A 22041-nucleotide genomic window follows, 5' to 3' on the forward strand; every position below is an offset into this window, starting at 1 on the left:
AGCTCCTCAATCTAATCCTCCCAAATGACTCAAGAGTCCCAAATACTTGCTATGTCTTTGCTTCCCTGATGGCTCATGTTGGTCTTCTGGATCTAGTATGGTGTCTGGTGTATAACAGATACCCAATAAATAGATATGTTTTGAAGGAATAATCTACTGGATTTTTCAAAATGTTTTCATTCTCTCCAACAAATTACAGACTGTTTTCTGTCCACAACAGCATACTAACATATCAGATAAATATTTTTGGTATTAAATGATAAAAACTTACAGGTATTATCTTTATTTTTCCACCAATGTTTACTTATTTTCAACAAATATGTACTGACGTTCTACAGTATGTCATTCAGCTAACTCGTATTATCCTGCAAGACTTCAAGACCTAGCACAGCTGTTCCTAACCATCTGCTTTCAGCCACCTCTGCCCTATTCCATTACCACCAAGCTTGGCCAATTGCTGCCCTTCCTATTCCCACAATTCCTCTCCACAGAACTCTGTCACTGAACTTACCATGTTATGAAGAAACTGTATACATATTGGTCCCTTTCACTAAGCCATAAGCTCCTTAATTAAAGACTGTGCCTTATTTACTAATGTCTCTGGTACCTCACACTGTACTTAGCACAAAGTAGACATTTAGCAGTTGATAAACTGAACCAGGTCCCACACCAACTTAGTTACTAAGTCTTACTGATTTTCTTTTCAAATGTGTCCCCTCCTGTCTCTTCTGGAAACGTCTGCTTCTGTTTAAACCCTCATCACTTCTCCTTATTCTTAAGAATTGCCTCGATCTCCTTGTCACCTCTGCCTTACCTAATCTCTCTTTCCCAGTTCAGACAAGCTTTCTAAGCCAGTGGTCTAATGCCTACTTTATCAGCTTCTTTTTCTAAAACTTCACTCTTTTACATGTATATTTAATTATACAACCAACACACGTATATATTCTCCATGTCTCAGAGGTGATCTGTTTTCAGTCTGCTGATTATCATTCCCCATCTTTTCTACGTATTTACATATAGAAATAGAGAGAAGTGTTTGTTGCTTCACTGGGCAAAGGGGGCAGATTTACACAAATGGCACTGTGGTCTGTATGTCATTCTGCAACTTCTTTTTTTCACATAACAAAACAACTTGGTGCTCTATCCAGATGAGCCCATATCAATCTACCTCATTCTTTTAATCTGCCAAATATAATTCCATAGTATGCTTGTATCACAGTTCATTTCACTGTTAATTGATGGAAATTCTCATTACTTTTTTATTCAATAGCCAATGGTGCAATAAACATCCTTTCTGTATGCTTCTCACAAACATGTGCAATTGTTTCTCTAGGCTGTATATTTTAAAATGAAACTGCTGGGTCATGAATCATTCGCATTTAAAATTATAAGAGATGCTGCCAAATTTGTCCTCCTGAAACACTCTGTATCAATTTACACTCCCACCAACATGAATGAAATTACCCTGTGTTAGTGGATATTATGCCATCTTTTATTTTTGCAAATATGATGGACAGAAAATATTTCACTGTTTCATTTTGCATTTCCCTTAATCATCGAGGAAATTGAGCATCGTTTCATATGTTGATTGGTCATTTGTATCTCCCTTTTGTCCATTATGTTTATTTCTCAATGCATTACAGAGGCTTTTTATACATTTTAGAAAAATCCTTTGTCTGTTACATAGGTTGCAAATATTTTTGCTCCATCTATAGCTTATGTTTGTTTACGACATCTTTCAATATATAAGTATTTTTATTTTGATGAATTTAAATGTTACTCTTTTCTTTTATAACTTGGATTTTGATTCATGAGTAGAAAAGCCTTCCCCTGCCCCTAAAGTTATAAAAATACTCTCCAACATTTCCTCCTTATATTTTTAGAATTTGTTTTTAGTCCAACAGGAATCTATTTTGGGGAGTGGTATTTGTGTGAGAGGGTCTCATTTTACTTTTTTCCTAAATGGATGGCCTATTTTCCCAGCATCATTTCCTAAATAGTTCATTCTTTCCCTGCTGAATTACATATACTAAATTTCCATGTAAACATGAATCTGATAGACTCACTTTTTTGTTCTAGTGCTCTTTCTGAGGTTCTGGTGCTTTTACATCCTTGGCTTTCATTCACAGAGCAATTATGGCAATCTAGGCTCTACTCACAATTCCCCTGGAATTATTCCTAAATCTATTAATGACTTTCATGTTACCAAACTCAAAGGCTGTTCTTGAGTTCTCATTTTCCTGGATGCTATTTATCATTTCTTCTCATATACTAGATGATACAACTCTGTCTTCATTCTTGTATCAATAAAAACTATGGCTATAATAATACCTTCTATTTATTGGGTACTTACTCTGTGTGAGGCATTGTTTACGTATTTCATATGCCATATGTATCAAGTGTGCTTTATCACAGCCCTCTACAGTAAAGATTATTGCAATCATTATCCTCATTTTCCAGGTAATTTGAAAACTGAGCCACAGAGTAGTTAAGTATCTCCCTTATGGTTCCTGGTCTACTAAATGGCAAGGTGACATTTGAATCCAAGTCTGTCTGAAACCAAAGCCTAAGTCCCCAGGCACTTCCCTCTTCAGACTGTTTTTTCACAGTCTCCCCCTTAGGGTCCATTTCTCCCAGAATTCTTGAAGGGAGCTTTCCACAAGGCCCAGTCTGAGTTGCTGTTCTTCCCGGTTGAAGCACGTGCCCTGGATAAAGCAGGGCATTCTGATGCCCTCACTCAAGGCAGCTGCGCTGCTCTGTGTGTGCTTAAGTAGCCCTGGTAGCATGTAGAGACCACTGTTTTCCATTACAGTTCCCTGCAGCCCAGCCTAGTTTCCAGGAAGCTTCTCATTCCCACTTACTACAGTTTGTTATTATTTTATACTTTATGAATAAGTATCATGTTTGTAATCAGGAAAAAATAAGAACGTTTTAAAAATATAATAGGAATAGATTAGCCTCTAGGGGCAGTATCTATTCAGTCCTTCTAAATCATAATTATTAAGGTGTTGCCCATTGTTAGTTATGTTTAATGTATGTGACTGAAAGAACTGTGCAAAATTTAATTGAGGAGTTCCTGAAAAAGCTGTAGCTGAGATTAAGCATTCAGACTGTGACCAAACTAGCCCTTTCCCCAGACCCTAATTCATTCTCCACCAAATAAGATTAGCACAATAAACAAGCCTATATAAAAACAGAAGTGTCTTTCTTCTAGAATTTCACATGGAGAACAATTCAATTCATTATTAAGAAGCTACATCTATTTAGTCGTTGTTAAGACGGGCGTACTACTGCTGTGGCTTTAAGGGAGAAATAGCAGAACTGGAGATTCAGTCCATCTGAGAAGCAAGAGACATCTTAAGGGATAAGCAGACAAAATGATGCATGGTCCTTTCTGAGATGGGCGTGTGTGACACCCACGTAACTTCGAGTTATATGCAGAGAGTGCCAGACCTGCACTCCTTCCCACACCCCAGCCCTCACCACAGCCTCATCGCTCAGCTTCACTCCACCCCTCACTCATGCATTTTTCAAACCGCCTGTGTCTCCCACTCAGTCCCTTTCCGGATACCAGCCTCAATTTGCCGATTTCACATACTGAAGTTTTTGTCTTCAGTCCACTCTCTGCGATTCCTAGACAATCTTACCTGTGTCCAGTATCGGAACATATCTCTATCTCATAACCCAAAGCTGTATTTCTCATTTAGACCCTCTTCAGGCCTCCAATCTGTCTACTTAGCTGCCTACCACTGAAAGCCATCTTTGCTCCTGATATTCTAGAGACAGCTGGACCACAACATGTCCAAAACAGAGGTTATCATCTTTTTTGTTTTTTGTTTTTGTCTTTTTTTTTTAAATCAGTACCGAGGATTGAACTCACGGCCACACACTTGCAAGGCAGGCGCTTATGCCGCTGAGCTAAATCCCTAGCCCCAGAGGTTATCATCTTAAAATGTGGTTCTTAACTATGGGAGGCCACTACTCTTTGTCCACTCTCCAAAGTCAGAAATTCAGGCCTCATTCTAGATTACTTTTTTGCCTTTACAATTACATATCCACTATCTAATAAGACCTATTGGTTTTACCTACTCGATAGTTATCAAATCTCTGTCTTCTATACCAGCAGCTACTTTATCTCTTGCCTCAATCTAATGGGTCCAATAGTCTCTTCATTGGACTTCTTGCTTTTCTAGTGTATTTTAATGCCATACCACAGGACATTATTCAAAGGACAGTCAGACCACACCACTGTCTTTCTTAAAATCATTCAGTGGCTTCATATCTGCATACTTTATAAATCACTCCAAGATCTGGCTCCCACTCCAGGCTTACGCCCCCTGACTTTTCCCTTAGCTCATTCTAGTCACTGGTCCAGAGACAGATCCAGGTTTTATGGAATCTGGGAGAGTCCACAGGGTCTTCCAAAAAAAATAATACAAACTTATGAATAAAAATCAGTTACAGGATCTTGGAAGGTACCTATGCCCATGATAGCCTTAAGTTTCATCAGCTTCTCAGTAACCCTACCTCTGAATAGCAAAAAAAGGAGCAACCTGCAGCTCCTTAGAACAGGCCAGATTCCACCATGCTACTATGCCCTATAATAAGCAGTCACCTCCTGTCCCCCATCTGTTGGCAAAGTAGTTGTCCTTTAGGATTCAGCTCAGGGGGCACATGCTCCATCACAGCTTCCCTGACCTTCCCACAGGGAACTGTTTTCATTTTTGTGTTCTAATTGTAACTGTCCTTTAACTCCTTACACTTTGTCCTTCACAGAACATACCACTATGGAAATTATTTGCTTAAAACCAGTCTTACACATGAGTGCCTCAAGGGCAGAGACTAGAATGTCAGAGCCTGGCAGCTCCTGGCACAAGACAGAGGCTCCAGAAGTGTTTGCTGAATGGAACTGAGACCCCACCCAGGTGTACTGAAAAACAAGTCTCTTTTGGAAAAGTGGATGAAATAAAATAGTTGCTATAAACAGGGACTCTGGGCAGGCGCCTGTGAGGGACCTGGTGCCTGCCCATACCATTCTGGGGGGACACCCCGGGCCTCAGCATCAGTGCTTCCTCTGACACCTCACAGAAAACTCCTCCCTGTGACCCTCCACCCGTCCCACCCCACTGCCTTCTTTACCTGTCCTCCTTGTTGATCTGGTCCCCAAAGCCCACCGTGCTAACAATTGTGAGCTTCAGCCCCACGTTGCTCTCTTGGAGGTCATAGGTATTGGACCGGAGCTGGACACCTGGCTGTGTGTGGGTGGCTGGCTCCCCCTCAAACTTGGTGTTGAACAGGGTATCCATGAGGGTGGACTTGCCCAAACCTGTCTCTCCTGAAAAACAAAAGGATAAATTAGGGTCCAGGTATACTTTGACCGTGCAGCTATCACACGTCATGATTCAGATGTGTACCTACCAACAGAAGAAATGTGCTTTGAAACCTTACAATGTTTTCATTCATTAATTGGAATGGTTTTATTCTGGGTTGTTTGATTTTATTGTCTGTGATGTCATGAACAGCTATTTTTTTAAAATATCAGTACCAGGGATCGAACTCATGACCATGCGCTTGCAAGGCAGGCGCTTATGCCACTGAACTAAATCCCCAGCCCTGAACAGCTACTTTGAAGAAAGAAAGACATCATAATAGCTAGTGCTGATTTAATATCATCTTGTTTTGAAGTCCCATCAAACTGTTGTTCTTCTGTCTCCATCGGTCTTAACATGTTGTATCTTACTGGATTTTATTATATGTGATAGTATAAACAAAAACTTTTATAGACAAGGAGATAATATAGAAACCATTGTTCATTTTCTGTTAGTTGGTTCTAAATACCCTGTAATACTTTCATTCTCCTGAATGGTTTTACATTGTCTTGATATGTTTGATGCTATAGTATACAAAGTTATACTCAAATATTTCAAGGTAAGAGACATTATGGTAACTACTGTTATGTCGGGTTGTCTTGTGATGAAACACTATGTTGCTTAAATTGTTCTGTTCTGACATGTGCTGTTCTGTTGTTATGTCCTTTTTTATCTCAATCTCCTTTATTTATTGATTTATTTTTTAATTAAGGGAAAATAAATTTAAAAATAGCAGGATATATTATAGTAACCATTTTGGTTTCCTATTAACTTGATTTGAAGCCCTGTATTGCTCTCACTATCTTGTTTTGACTGATTTTACTCTGTTTTGCTTGATAGTATCAAGCCTGAGGGTATAGGCAACTACTTTGAAGACAATAAGATTCAGAATGATGCCCATTCTAGTTTAACTATTATCTTCTTTTGAAGTCTTGTAATGTCTCCAATGTTTTGGTTTTATTGGTTTTGTTCTGTACTGTTTTGTTCAATTTTATTATAAATGATCATATAGGCAATTCTTTTTAAGATAGCAAGAGGCTGGGGCTGAGGATTTAGCTCAGCGGCATAAGCGCCTGCCTTGCAAGCAGGCAGTCATGAGTTCAATCCCTGGTACTGATAAAAAGGAAAAAGGCAAAAAACAAAACAAAACAAAAGATAGCAAGAGGCATTATGGTAACCATTGTCGGTCACCTTGTATTCTGTTTTTACAATATGTGCTATGTCCATCCTTTTGATTTGACTGATTCTGTTTTGTTTTGTCACATTTGGTTTTATTCTCTTTAAAAAAAGTAATAAGAACTGTGGGAGTAATAAAACCCAAAATGTGTAATTGTTATTGTAAAAAAGGAAAAGAAAGTGCTCTAACGGATATAACTGCATGTATATTGAAGTGTATAAGATAGACAACCAAATTACTGAGTTTTTGTTGGATCATTGAACAGAACTGTTTGTAGTCTCACTGAAGGTCCACTCTATGTGCTTTAATTTTGTAACTTGAACAACTATTTCTAAGATGACAATACGTAATCTATTAACTAGTGATTTCTTACTGTTTATTTTTTTGAAATTCTGTATAACTTGTACTCTTTTTCTGTTTTTTTTTCTTTTTCTCTTTAAATAAAATTTTAAAAAAAGAAAATACTGAGGCTGGGGATTTAGCTCAGCGGCATAAGCGCCTGCCTTGCAAGCAGGCAGTCGTGAGTTCGATCCCCGGTACCGATAAAAAGGAAAAAGACAAAAAAAAAAAAAAAAAAAAAAAGAAAAGTGAAAAGCGCAGCACACATGATGTAATCTTGTTTAAATGAAAACTATCAAAAGGGAACACAATAACATAAGTATAGTCATCTCACAATAGTGGAATTGGAATAATTTTCATTTTACTCTTTGAATTTTTCCTGTTATTTGACAGTTTCACCTTGAGTATGCATTGCTTTTATAATCAAAAAAAAGAAATTATTTTACAGGCAGTGATGGAGAGATATAATTATTCCTATAAAAAACTAGAAGGAAATAAAACACTCTTAACAATGGTCATCACCGAGTGGTGGGACTATATATGGTTTTCAATTCTTTTTTGTGTTTTCCAAATTTTTTTAAGTATGTACAACGTAATATAGCTTTAAAAAAGATATACAACTTTTGTAATAACATTTAAAAGGCTGCTTTAAAATTTTAGAAACACTAATGGCTTGTCAAACAAATAACCTCCCATCCCAGTCGTCCCATTTCCCACCCCAACCCCACTCCCGGCCAGGCCCAAACAGCACTCAATAGCTATCCTAGATGTGTCTCCCAGTGGGGAGACTGTGTGGACCCTATGTGTCCCGGATTTGTATACTAGAAGGAAGACTAGGTAGGCCTTAGGCTTCTCTCAGCCTAACTGAACTTTCAGTGAGACCATTTTTTAGTAATGGGGAAGCAAATTAACAAGCCACAAATTACTATTCTCCTTAAATTTTAAACAAACTAGCCATTTGTTTGTTTAACTCATTGGCTGCAGGATACTAATAAATTAAACTTGGAATTTCAAAAGTCTTGAATTTCACGCTAGAGGTGGATAGGGGAGGGTGGTGGAGGACTCCTAAAGGTTTAGGGAAGTTGTTCCTGGGAGACCAGGAAATAGTAAGCCGCTGTCTGGAGCTAAGGAGTCTTTAGGGAATGAAACAGCACAAGAATTCATGAATTAGAGCAAAGTTGGCGACATGGTAGCTAGGCAGAAATCTGATATGAAGCTACAAGCTGGGCTAGGCACTAAAACCATTTACAATCTCCATGAATAGACTGTATCTGCACACGTGTAAACACACACACACACACACACACACACATTATACCCTGAGTGATTCAGGAATGCCAGGAATAAAAGTCAGTAGTTAAAGATCCTGGGCTGCCTTTTGAATGCCTAAGACTATTATTTTGCTAGTATTATCCCTCTCTTACCCACCCAATGGTCCAATCCCCAGGAAGTGAGCTTTGACTTCTCCCAGTTGGAGTAGGTTTACACTGGACAAATTCTGTCTGGTAAATCTCCCCTTGGGACTCAGTACTTACTTGCAAGGCATTCCAGAGCTTGGGTTAGAGCTGCATGACTGGAAACCAAAATTGTTCTATCTCCCCTTCACCCACTGGGCGTATCTAGCTGTACATCTTTGGGGCCTCTTTTATCCTGAATAATGAGCTATGAATGCAAGAGATGCTTTTAAAACTATGATGAGATCTTTCTATGTGTGGAGTAGAGACAGAGACGCCCAGAGATATTGACGAAAACATTCAATTCTACCTGGCTACTGGATCTCCTGGCCCTATTTCATAGCCAGCTGTAACACAGTGGATTGGCAGGGTATGCAGACATGGTTCCTCAGACAGATCATATTTCCAGGCAGGGTCTGCTATAACTATTAGCAGCAAGACTGCAGAAAAAGGCTCCTGGGTCTTTCCAACAGGAGGTGACAGACTGGGGCAAGCAGCGGAAGATATCCCCACCCCACTCCACCCAAGGGTATGTCTCAATTACAAATGGGGTCAGCATCTCTGAAGTTGCAAACACAAGACGTACTGAGGTTTAAACTCCTTTGTATATGCTCAATGGATTTTCCAAAGTCCACATACCCACCTCTCTTTTCCCGAAGATCTTTGCTCAATTTCCTGTGGCTCTGGGAGAGGGGCAGCTTGGCTGGCTCCCTGTCCTAAGAATTCCCTGAGAATCGCCCTGTACTCCAAAGTGCCCAGCACCCACTTTACACAGAAGGCCTCAGGAGCACACTGCAGAGGGAGGGCCCCACCCTGTTTGCACAGCTGGAGAAATGGGGACTGGACTGGGCAGGGCAGGGCAGGCAGCAGGGCAGGCCAGCTGGGAAAATGACCACCCAGATGCTTGTCAGCACAGAAGGACTGTGGCAATTATGAGGCAAATACTGAAGGTCTGGAAGAAAAGAACTTGCGGCTGTCCAGGGAATTATAATACATGCAGACTGGAAGAGAGCAGAAAACCAAGCCAGTTTTCTATAGTTATGGAGTGTTCCCACCCCAGGTTACCATCTGTATGGAGCCTGGTGACAGGGGAGGCTCTCTCTCAAAAGCAAGCCTAGGCCTAGGATGCTGTCCCCTCCCATGGCTACCCTGGGCCAAGCACACATGGCCTAATGGGATAGATCAACACATCCCACGCCCCTGCAGGAGGTGGGGTCTTGGCAATTAGGTTCCAGCAGGAAACCTAAGAGATTCCCAGGGGTCTATTTCCCTCTTCTCCTGCCCAACCCTTCCAGAGCATCTCAGTGGGCCGTAGGCTTTCTTAGTCCTTTATAAACTTTTGTTTTGTTTTGAGACATGATCTTACTATGCTGGCCTCAAACTCACAATCCTTCTGCCTCTACCTCCTGAGTGCTGGATTACAGGCATGGGGCCAGTACACCTAGCTTCTTGCCTCTTTTTAATCATACTGCAACCATCCAAGAGTATTTCATCTCACCTTGTTTTATGTAGCTAGTATCTTAGAAAAACCAGTTTTTTAAAATGTACCATTTCAAACTATATTCACTGGAACAGTCTAATATTGACCTCCTAACCCAGGCTTAAAAACCACTGAGCCAAAGCAAAATTTAGCACTTTTCCTTATTTACAGTTAATACCCACATCCTCTAGCATCCCATGCAGTTGAATCCTTGCAAGTTATGAAATGAAGACTCCAAGCCAGGTTACCACTAAATTATTGTGTGACCAAAGCTGAGACTTTCCCCTCTCTGGGTCTCAGTTTATTTTCCTATAAAAGGAGAAGGAGGGAGTAAAAACAATAACTTTGGTTTATGGTGAGTTTACAATAGGCATTACTGTAAGCAAAAATATATATTTTCTTTTCATGATGCTGGAGATAGAACCCAAAACCTCACATATACAAGGCAAGAACTCTAAAATAGCACTGCAACACTGCCCCCATATATTTTCTTATTTATTTCTCACGACAAGCCAATGGTAGATCCCACTTTTTTGGCAGCACAAGAGATGGAACCCAGAGTTTCACATATGCTAAGCAAGTGCTCTACCACTGAACTACACTCCTGGCCCATATATACTACAATCTGTCCATGAATTATAGTTGAGTCCGAAGCCACATACTAGTTGTGTGAATTTACAATTTCTCTTCCTCTTTGCACCTTATTTTCCTCATCTATACAACATGGAGGAAGTAACAGTCCAAAGTCAAAAACTAGTAAGTTGCAGATCCAGCATTTACATCTAGGCATGTTGACACTTGGAACTCATGGTATGTGTGTGTGTATTACTGGGGATGGAACTCAGGGGCACTCTGCCACTGATCTGCACCCTAATCCTTTATGTTTTGTCCATTTATTGATTTGGAACAGGGTCTTGCTAAACTGTCTAGGTTGGCCTCAAACTTCTGATCCCCCTGCTTTAAATTTAGCTTTCCAAATAGCTGAGATAATAGGTGTGATCACCATACCATTTTGGAGCCCAAATTGCTTTTGTTTTGTTTTGTTATGAGAAAGTATCTCTATCATTTAGTTAGGCTGACTTTGCACTTACTTATGTAACCCAAGCTGGCCTCAAACTCAAGTGATCCTCCTGCCTCTGCCTCCAAAGTACCGGGATTAAACGTATGCACTATCATGTCCATGTTTTTAACCAATATGCAATAGCAAGCGCCATACATATGACATGCTTGCTTATTTAGTCATCCTACAAGTATTTATGAAATTTCCAACAGGAGCCAGGCAGTTCCAACAGCTGCGGGTAAGGCAATGAACAAGATAGCCACAATCCTTGTTCTCATGGACCTAAAGACTCTTCCAGCTCTAAATACTGGAATAAACCAAGAGAAATGTTTTTGAATTTAATAGGGAGGTGTCGAAAAGGAAATGCTCCAGGAACTCCAGTTGGCCAAGGGAACCTAGGGACAGGCACAAGGTCCTGCCTGGCTGTGTGACCTTGCCCTTTCTCCTTCCTGATCTTGCAAAAGCCTGGCAGACTTTGGTGTACAGCAGCCAGCTCATACAGTTTCCTGTATTTCTTCCCAAACCTGTGTGCAATGATGTCATGTTGCTTGCTTAAAATCAGCTATGGTGGGGGTAATGACACCACAAAAATCAGTGGCTGCTACAAACCATGGGAAGTTTCCTCCTATTAAGGTTTATTAGACTTTGACCACTGCTGGCAACCTGCCTTAGATAAGTGAGCAGCTAGCTGCACTTCCCAGAGACAGAGGGGTGAAACGATTGGGCCCTGACCTTGACAGAATGCTAGCTGCCCTTTTTCCTCCTGCAGTAAGCCTCAATCATGCTTGTGTGTGTCTTTGTCCAAGTTCAACAGAACCCAGTTGAGCCTGGAATTCAGAGCAGCTTCAAAATAAATATTATCATTATGATCCTTTGTGCTCCTCCCAGCCGTTAGTGTTGCTGGCACATTTGGATGGATACATCTTTTGGGGGCTCTCATCCAAAAATGCAAAGCAACAGGCCCCAGAATATTTGTACTGCTGATCTGGGTGGCCCCTCTGAGGCCTCCTACACTTTATCCATAATCACTGGATCCTCAGAATCTCCAAAGCAAAGGGACTAGAGTATTATTTCTGATTAAGGAAAATGGAAGGAATCTCTTGGAGAGGAATCTTAATATGCTGATGTCTATGTGCCTACCTAAAAGGTCCCATTCACTGGGACCTTTATATACAAATTAGAATCTAGATTTATAAAATTATCTCTTCTTTCTCAATCCCAACATACACACACATATGCACACATGTATGTAGGATACTTAACTCTGATGGGCATGGGCCTATAATCAGTAGCCAAGCAGCAAGATAAACAATAAGGTGAAAAAAATATCCTATGTTTCAGTTAATAATTGAAGCTAGCACTACTATCGTTGTACACTGAAAATGCCTATCAGAAAAGAAAAAAATATTTGGTGGGAACATATTCCATGAGCAAACAGAATCATTTTAAACAGCCATTAATAAAGTAAACTTGACAATCATACCCAGGCAATAGGCATGAAAACACAGTCCCTGAAAGTCTTGCAAGAGAAAAAGATAACCTTCGGCAGTCAAGCTAGAGATTCTTCGCCAGTCAGTATAGGATCTGGCACCATAGCCAAACTTAGACTGCGGCCTCAGAGCAAGCCTCAGCTGCTCATGACCTTGGTCCAAATTATAGGTTCTCTGAGCAATGACAGGGTTACAAGCACAGCAAGAGGCATGAGTTGTAGATTTTTTTGGATTGGGGATAGAGAATGAAATGAACCCAGTGCCAGCTGATATATCCAGTGGCTACACCAGCAATCTAAGAGGCAAGCCCTCAGGGTGGCCAAATGTGGCTCCTTGGGGGTGGGAGGGTCTCCTTCCTATCCTTCCCCTCTTGGAGAGACTGTGCCAGGCTCTTGAGCAATCCTATCCCAGCGGCAGGTGTATACTGCAGCTGTACAATGTCAGGGTGGGAAGTAGAGGGCAAGAGTTTACATTTTCTCTCACTCACTGCCTTGAGCTTGGCAGCTTCTTCTTCTGGGCCCTAGGGAAGCCTGTGATCCACATGTCAAATTTCCTCACACTTCCGCCCTCAGAAAACCATCGTGACTCACAGGGCCTCCCCCTACGCAAAACTTTACTAGTCTGCCCAATTGGCTGACAGGTGGTGTAGTCTGGTCTGCCATTTGACCTCTTGTCTCCTTCATTTCAGCACAGGTCACATGGAACTCTAGGAGGGACACCACGGGAATCTGAGATATTTGTGCTGAAATATTTTGGTTATCAAGTATTATGTGAAATAAGTTGGCTATCAGCCAAAAATTAGAGATCATGTTAGTTAAAATAGAGATTCAGCAGTACTAAAATTATATGTGATAGCATTTGTTCTTGATGTTGAGCACTCCAACGTCTATGTATTTCATATCCCTCTCCTAATAGCACCTAAACATAACCATGATTTAGACTTTCAGCATTTAAAGAGTTAAGTGTCTCAATCTAGACTCTAAAGCCCCTGATGTGTAATACTGTGAAGCACATATTTTTATCTTGTAAATTCCAAAACTGATACATTGGAATGAGTCATTCACCTAGTGAGTGAGCCTAGCTTAGTGTCTGGCATCCATATTTAGAAGTGGCTTTGTTGTTTTTCATTTGTCCTTAGTGTGCAGTGATTCTCTTATAGAAAATGACCCAGAAAAAAACGACTAGGAATACAGAAGAAAAAACAAGGAACTCGAGAAAATGACCTTTGTGAGACAACAGAACTTTTGAACGTATTGAAGGGTACAATATCCAGTTCAGTGTTGGTTCAGACCTGCAAGTGGTGTGAGTCCCCCCGCCACGCTATACAAAAATAAGAAAAGGCAATTAGCGTAAGTGTTTGAGTGCTCTAGCCAGTGTGAAAGCTGGTTTTATTATGGCACTTATATAAGCATTAACGTTCAGAAGGAGGTCGCTGAAAATACGAAGGTATGCTTTCCTACATGGTAGGGTGAAAATTATACGCTATGATTGTGTTTGTAAATTGGATTTTTAAGGGCTAAGGTGAAACCCTTAAAGAGCCACTGTCCTGCATGTTGGGAGAGTGTTTAACAGCTTCCAAAAGCTTTCCTGTTCTCAAGAGGTGCTGCTGCCAGCAGTTACAGGAGCAGTGGGAGGGACAAGGAGTCAAAGAGGCAGGGCCCCCTTTATGGCTCTGCTACTTTTCCTGGGCTGCTTCAGGTAAATCCCTCATCCTCCCTAAGCTTCTGTGTCACCATGTGTTCTGTGAGGACAGAGATACTACTCACTGAGATCACTTTGCAAAATAAGGACCAAAAAGGCTTATGTAAGAAACAGTTGGAAAACTAGAATGAGTGGCTCCTGGGTGATTAACTCAGTCATTTCATTTTATTTCATTTCATTAACATTTTCCAATTGTTTTTGTGCCATTATGAGCAAATAGAGGTACAAAGATGTGGTTCCCACAGTGGAGATTAAAGGTCTAGGCAGAGATGCAGGTAAAGGGAAACAAAAAACCTTTGCACACAGCTGTGTGATCCCCAAACTGGAGCTCAAATGGTAGCAAAATGCAGTGAAGCTGCAGAGGGAACCAACAGACCAATCCCTGTCCCTGGCGCACAGGCATCTTCCTTTCTTCACCTATCACCTGTCTCCCTTTTGTGTCCTGGCTCCTGTCTTTTGCAATCAAAATGAACCTGACAGCTGCAGTTAAGCCAGCCAATCTGCCCCCAAGATTTCCATAGGGTCTCACACAGCTCCATTTCCCCCAGCATATGGCCCTAGAGTCTGGCTGGTCTGACCAAGGAAAAAAGTAATCACAACTGGCTGCTTTCAAAATATACAGTGAGGGATAGAAGAAAAAGGAAGGGGAAGGAGAGCTAGACATAGTGACACATGCTATAATCTCAGCATTCTGGGGGGCTGGGGCAGAAGGATCACAGGCTCAAGCCCAACCTGGGCAACTTACATCTTTAGGGAGATCCTGTCTCAAAATAAAAATAAAAAAGTGACTAGGGTGCAGCTCAGTGTGAAGGTCCTGGGTTCAGTTCCCAGTGTACTGAAAAATGGAGGGGGGGGATTCTTGCAGTTTGATCAGAACAACACACCAATTAACCTAATTACCTGCAAAGCTACATCCAGCCATCAAGGATCCATATTCTGTAATAGAATTTCCTGCTATGGAAATACTCACCCACACACAGGATGTTGAAGCAGAAGCCCTGGCTCACTGACTTATTCACCAGCTGGTCAGGCAAGCTGTCAAACCCTACATGTCCAGCCAGGGGGACAGTTCGGCAACCTTCACCCTATATTGGGAAGAGAGGGAGGGGAAAAAATGAAAGTGTGCTTAAAAGCATTCTGGGTCTCAATTCTCCATCCAGCACCCATGCTCCTCTCTCTCCTCAGTCACTCTCTTGTACAAAGCAAAATGGCCCATCAGCTTGGAAGCCATGGATTCTTGGGCACAGGCACCCTTTAGGCTCAATGACAATGTTCGTGCAGTTCTAGACAGCAAACTACAGAGGAGGCATATCACAGATGGGAGAGCAGGGTCAGTGGAGGCGATCGGGTTATATTTCAACTTGATCACTTAAGAGCTAACTAAGTATACAAGCTGGTAACTTCTCTGAAACTCCATCTCTTCCATGTCTATCATATAAGATAATACAATCTATCATAGAGGTGACTTGGAAACTCAAATGTTTTAATATATGTAATGAGCTTAATACACGCTTAGGTGTTGAGTAAATATTCCCAAAAAACAATTAATCTTCCCTCTAGGACATTTTGGGGATCTACAAAGACCACAAAGCATAAAAATTAAGAGGACAGGTTGGAAATCTAACATGTCACTGGGCGTAGTAGCACACACCTGCAGTCCTAGCACTTGGGAGGAGGATCACCTTAATTTGAGTCCCACCTCTGCCAACTTCTAGCTGTCTGACCTCTGACAAGTTACTTAACTTTTCAAAATTTCCCCATCCTAAAATCAGGAAAGTAGCTAGTGGTTAGATCATACAGGACAACACAGCTGACGCACTTACCATAGCATCTAGCATGCAGTAAGCATTTGATCAATAGTAGCTGTGAACCTATCCTGAGACCCATTATGCCACAGCACACTTGTGGCTCCTTGTGACTGCTCCCAGCTTCCCCTGGTTCTTTGGACTCCACAGGAATCAACCAAGACACTCCCAGCCCTGGAAAGCAGAGGGCCTTTGCTTTACCTACAGGATCCAAAGCTTCTTAGAGTTAATGGTTTTACAAAACAGTGAGAGTCTTAAACTAGGGTAGGCTTCCAAGTAGCCGGGGCAGGTGGGGGAGGACAAAAAGGGCTGGCATGCACTCCAGAAATGTGTCAACTGCCAATGGTCCTGGTAGAAGGGAGGGAAAGAGAGAACGGAAAAGAAGATGGTTTGCAGATGGCTGACCTCGATGAGAATGGACCATGAAAGGAGTCAGAATTTCTGTTGGGTGGGGTTGTACCATGCTTCCCACAGCAAGAAAGATGCCAAAAGCAATCCAAAAGGGCATGTTTAGCACCAGAAGCCCATGCCAGAATCCCAGAGCACCCATAGGCAGCTCTGACACTGGCTGCACCTGCTGGTGCACTGGGTCCACAGGAAGCACAGGAAAGGGACCAACTTTGGTGCCGGAGGGGCCTCTCAGCCACCAGCATCATCGGAAACGGCTCTCACACAGCCCCTTCACCCCGCTCCAGATCCCATTCCCACTGGTGTCAGCAGATCCTCCAAGAGCCAGGGCTGGTGACTGCCATCTGGCAAGTTCATTACCTCACACATACCACCCCACACACTCCCAGGGGAGCATTCTTGACAGACGACCATATGCCATCGATCAGTCAGGTGGGCGTGCTCTGGGGACAGCTGAGTTCCATGTGGAACCCACTTCACTCAGGGCTTTGTTCTGCATTCACATCTTCCACGGCCCCTCCCTTTTCCCCCTGCTTCTTTTTTCCCCATTAAAGTGAACAGTAAGTTTCCCACTGTCAGCTCCTCTGCTCGTCCCTCCCTGTGGGGGACAGGACTTGAGAGGCAACATGCTTTCCCAACGGAGCCTCCCACATAGCAGGCCTCCAAAATTGGGGACTCTGAGTTGGGGTTTCCTGAAACATATTTTATCACCTCTGGCTGCCTCTTCCTGTGTCCAATTCAGCGCCATGAAATGTCGAGTGTTCCAAAGACTCTGGCCTAATGCCAAAAGGAAAGGAATTCTAAAACTTATATGGCAAAGGGCAGTGAGAAGAGCTCCCCAACCTGTTCTTAAAGATTTACTGCACTACTGAATGACCGAACACCTCCCATGGGCCCACCATTATCTATACCCCGCCCCCCAGTATGGTGCTATAAAGAGCCCTGAAAAGTAAAAGGAGTGTGGGCCCTATTTCCCAGGCCAGCGAAGGCAAACCTTTTAGAGACCATGTGCCCAAACTGCAGCCCAAACTGCAACCCAAACCCACTGATTTATCTCAAAGTACCAACTCTGCAATTGAACCCGAATACTGAGGTTTTAGTTTAGAAAAAATAGCTGTTATATGATGCCTGGCTGCCGGGGCAGCTTGGCTCATGTGCTGACAAGAGGGGGCCCTGCATGTCCACTGTGGCACTCATGATATAGGTTTGCTACCACTTCCCTAAGCAATGGAGGTTGGGGGATTTGAGTGGTTTGAGCAGGACGGCTATGGCACAAATGGGTTTTACTGTTGTTGTATTGAGACAGGGTCTCCTAGAAGGCCTTAAACTTTTGATTCTCCTGCCTTGGCCTCTAGAGTGCTGGGATCACAGGTGTGCACCACCACATCAGGCACAAATAGTGTTCTCAAAGCGCATTCCAGCTGCAGAATGCTTGACTAACTGGAAAACAAGAGACTAGACTCACAAAGACATATTACCGGTAGTTCCAATAGTGTTAAATTGGCAGAATGACACCAACAGTGTGATGGCACATGTTGACTAAAGTGAACTGACTTGATCTGGGACTCAAAAGCACTGGGGTTGTGGGTGTAGCTCAGTGGTACTGCCTGTGCTTTGCACGTATGAGGCTCTGCGCTAGATCCCCAACACTGACAGGAAAAAAAAAGGAACAAACTTGAGAGATGTCCTAAACAAGGAATAACAGTTAATAAGTAACTGGCTAGAGGGAGTGAAAGTGCAATCAAAGCCAATTGCATAGTCTAAACCAGGACCTAGGTTGACAGCACCTTGGGTGGAAAGAGGCCAGGAAAGAGAGCTTAGTTATGAGGCAGGAGGATCATTGTGCGTTCAAGACCAGCGGGGCTACAAAGTGAGCTCAAGAGCAGCCTGAACTGCACAAAGAGACTCTGTCTCAAAAAGACAAAAAGAGAGAGCGAGCTTAGTTATAGGAATGTCAGAAGAATCTGCTTTCAAATAAGCCATTACTAAAAACATTATGCTTATCAGGTTCTGTTTTATAAAAGTAATCAATGTTCAATGCAGAAATTTTAGAACATATAGAAATTATAAAGAAGAAAATACCCTGGTACCGATAAAAAGGAAAAAGACAAAAAAAATAATAATAATAAAATAAAAATCGCTCATTATTCTCCAAAGATAATCACTTAATATTTATATGTATTTCCCTCTTATCTGTACCTTTTCTTGTTTGATACTGGGTATTGAACCCAGGGCCTTTGCACTGAGCCACATCCCAGTCCTTTAAAATTCTTCATGTTAAGAAAAGGCCTCAAGGGCTGGGGATTTAGCTCAGCGGCATAAGCGCCTGCCTTGCAAGCAGGCAGTCGTGAGTTCGATCCCCAGTACCGATTTAAAAAAAAAAAAAAAAAGGCTTCTCTCAGTCACTAAATTGCCGAGATGGGACTCAAACCTGTAATCACTCTGCCTCAGCCTCTTCGAATGCTGGGGTTACAGGTGCGTGCCACCACGCCCAGCTGAGCCTGTACCTTCTTTTAACAAAATAGCAGTATTCTTGCATAATCTTCTTTATAACCTGATTTAATAACCTCATAATATAGTTTAGATGTTTTCCTGAGTAATGAAGTATACTTCTAAAACATTTTGTGATACTAGGCATTGAACCTCTGCACTGAACCACATCCATAATCCTTTTTAAATTTTTAGCTCTAAGACAGGGTCTCACTAAGCTGCCTAAAACACCAGTTTTAGTGGCCATATAGCATTCCGGTGTAGAAATCTGCCCTATTTTTCTAACCCATATCATACTGCTAGACACACAGTATGTCTCCAAGTTCTCAACATAATAATTCTTTTTCTTACACGTATCTCTTATATTTATTTACATATATCTCTGAGTATTTCTGAGTATTGAAGCCTACTGGATCAGAAAGTAGATACATACTGAAGACACTAACACATCATTTAACAGAGAAAAGTGTTTCTAGTGATGTTTCATTTAACAGAGAAAAGTGTTTCTAGTTTCCATCACTAGTATCTGAGGGTGTGCCTATCTCCCCATAAACACTGGCTTTTTAGCCATTAAAAACCAAATCACAGAAAAAATGGCATCAGGTTAATTTGCATTTTATCAGTGAAAGTGAACATTTTTTCATTGTTTAGCCATACATGTGTATTATGTGTGTACACGTGAACTACCTACTCATGTCTTTGTCCATTTAAAAAATGGGTGTTTATATTCCTCTTGTATTTGTAAAAACATATTAAATATTAAGGAAAATAAGATTGTTTTGAGTTCATGGTGAGATATCCAAGAGAATAACTTCAATAAGTAGTTAGCAATATGGGAATGTAGGTTCAGAGTGAATTCAGGATTAATATAAATGTAGGAGTGAGAGGTATGAAACTGGATGTGAGAGAGAGCACAGAGAGAAAAGCAAAGAGCTAAAGACTAAATATAGAAAACATCCATAAGTAAGGAACAGAAAGATAAAGAGGATTCTCCCAAGAGAAAATGATCAGAAAAGTAAGAGATGACCCAATACAGTAGTTTTCCATTTTTTTCCCTTATGCTGCTGAGCTAAATCTCCAGCCCAAGAAATACATATAAATATTAAGTGATTATCTCTGGAGAATGATGAGCGATTTTTATTTTCTTCTTTATAATTTCTATATGTTCTAAAAATTCTGCATTGAACATTGATTACTTTTATAAAACAGAACCTGATAAGCATAATGTTTTTAGTAATGGCTTATGTACTCTAGGCTAGCCTCAAACTCATGTTGATCTTCCTTAGCCTCCTGAGTGCTGGGATTCCAAATGTATACCACCATGGCCCAATATAGTAGTTTTCTATTCCCAGAAGCCACAGGGAAAGCCAAGAAAAACAATCATTGATTTGGATTTGGTGAAGGTCATTGGTGAATATTAGAATCTTTCTTTCTTCTTGAGGTTTTTACTCAGCATTCAATACATAAATTAGCTTAAGAGCCTGAGGACTAGGGAACATGAGGCCTAGTTAATGAGTTTTGCTTTTTAACTACTGAAGATTTAAGCAGCAAACTTTCTATCTCCATCACTCTAGTTAAGAAACCTTTAAAAATGAACTTGTAGGTGGGCATGGTGGCACACACCTGTACTCTAGCACTCAAGAGGCTAAGACAGGGGGCTGGGGATTTAGCTCAGCGGCATAAGTGCCTGCCTTGCAAGCAGGCAGTCGTGAGTTCGATCCCTGGTACCGATAAAAACGAAAAAGACAAAAAAAATAAATAAATAAATAAATAAATAAAGAGGCTAAGACAGGAAGATCATGAGTTTCAGCCAGCATGGGTTACACAGTAAGACCCCGTCTCAAAAAAGCAAGACACACAAAAACGCCTAAAATGTACTTACATAGTTCCTGCTTCCTGAGATCCTGTCTAATGTGTACTGCATGCTCTTGCTTTGATTATCTTATAAGCTATCAAGGTCATCATTATGAATATCATTCTGCTTTGTTCAGACTTAAGTATGTAAAGGTAAAAACGACAAGACACTACACTGAATGTACAGCGACACCTTGGGCAGCCTCTGGAAATTTCCTTCTTCTCTCACTAACTCTCTGATAATTTATTTCTTTTCCCTACGGTGGCCTGATTGAGGTCATGATTACTTTGATTGCAGTTAATTAAATGCTCCCTTGACTACAATGTACACAAGAGCACATACAACTGGCAACCTGGCCCAGGATATCATGACATTAAAATCTCAAGTTGTCACCTTGAGTTACAGGTGATGCTATGTTTAAGGCTTGACCTGTGAGGCCAGAAAAGCCAGAGCTACCAAAATTATAAATTATACATCTCCCACAGCCTTGCAGCCTGCTCTTATGCAACGTTCATATATCCTATACAAAGACCTCATTACAGCATTGTTTATGTGCTGAAAAACTGGAAAAATACTGTAAGCCCGGTAATAACAATAATGACAAAGTAACTAAATTATGGTACATGCATATTCTGGAACATTCTACAGCCATTAACAGGAATGGGTGGTTCTGTGAGCACTGACATCACTACCTCCAAGGCATAGCGTAAGGTAGAAAACAGAAGGAACAGAACAATAAGCACAGTATGAGACTGTATATGCACAAAAGCCTAAGTATATTTGGACACAAATATATGATCATACATAGAAGACAAAAAGCCACTCCTCAGGGAGTGGTTTCCTCAGAGAAGGGGAATGGAATAGGGGCCCAGTTAGGGGGTAGTCAGTGTGCTTTTGTAGTGTTGGATTCTTTTATAGCATGAATGTATTCACGCATCACCCGCATAAATTTAAAAGGTTTTAATATAAGAAAGAAGAGCTCTTGCTCTGCAGGTTTTATAGCAGGGGTAATTACAATGCAGAGAGTCTAAGAGCTAAAAGGAAGGCGAAATGAAAGAGTGCTCCTGAGAATGAGAGCCTCCTCTCGCGTCCCCAGTTCCATTTCCTGTTTTCTCTTCATCTGCAGTCACCTGCGGTTTTGAAATACGTTATACCACATTTGAGATCACAGCCGAAATACTGCTCTCATTGTTCTCTTCCACCTTCTCCCCAGAGGACACACCGATTTCATTTTTTAATCAAATGGTCATAAGGTTCATATTAAGAAAAACAAGTTACAGGGCCTCTGGCTGTGCATCTTTCTCCCATTGCTATTATTTGGAAAATAAAAACAGTTCCCAGAAGCACCCAAATAGGCAACTGCTGTCCCCTGCTGCCCCTGCCCTTCTTGGATCATCTGTAATAGAATAAGCA

At 41.4% G+C, this 22041-nt stretch overlaps 1 protein-coding gene across 9 annotated transcripts in view; it reads right to left on the reverse strand.

Moving 5' to 3' along the window:
* Septin6 (septin 6) overlaps positions 1-22041 on the reverse strand; it is a 67967-nt gene that overhangs the window by 36685 nt on the left and 9241 nt on the right. For all 9 annotated transcript variants that reach the window (XM_063246329.1, XM_005002698.4, XM_003467590.5 and 6 more), the window contains 2 exons: positions 15041-15155; positions 5140-5335 (listed from right to left, as the gene is read on the reverse strand). In XM_063246329.1, coding sequence (XP_063102399.1) covers positions 5140-5335; positions 15041-15155 — 311 coding nt within the window. The remainder of the gene's footprint in view (positions 1-5139; positions 5336-15040; positions 15156-22041) is intronic.

The sequence above is a fragment of the Cavia porcellus genome, unplaced genomic scaffold, assembly GCF_034190915.1.
Source record: "Cavia porcellus strain 051 isolate PalLab524CR breed Dunkin Hartley unplaced genomic scaffold, mCavPor4.1 scaffold_3, whole genome shotgun sequence".
In the NCBI taxonomy this organism is placed as follows: domain Eukaryota; kingdom Metazoa; phylum Chordata; class Mammalia; order Rodentia; family Caviidae; genus Cavia; species Cavia porcellus.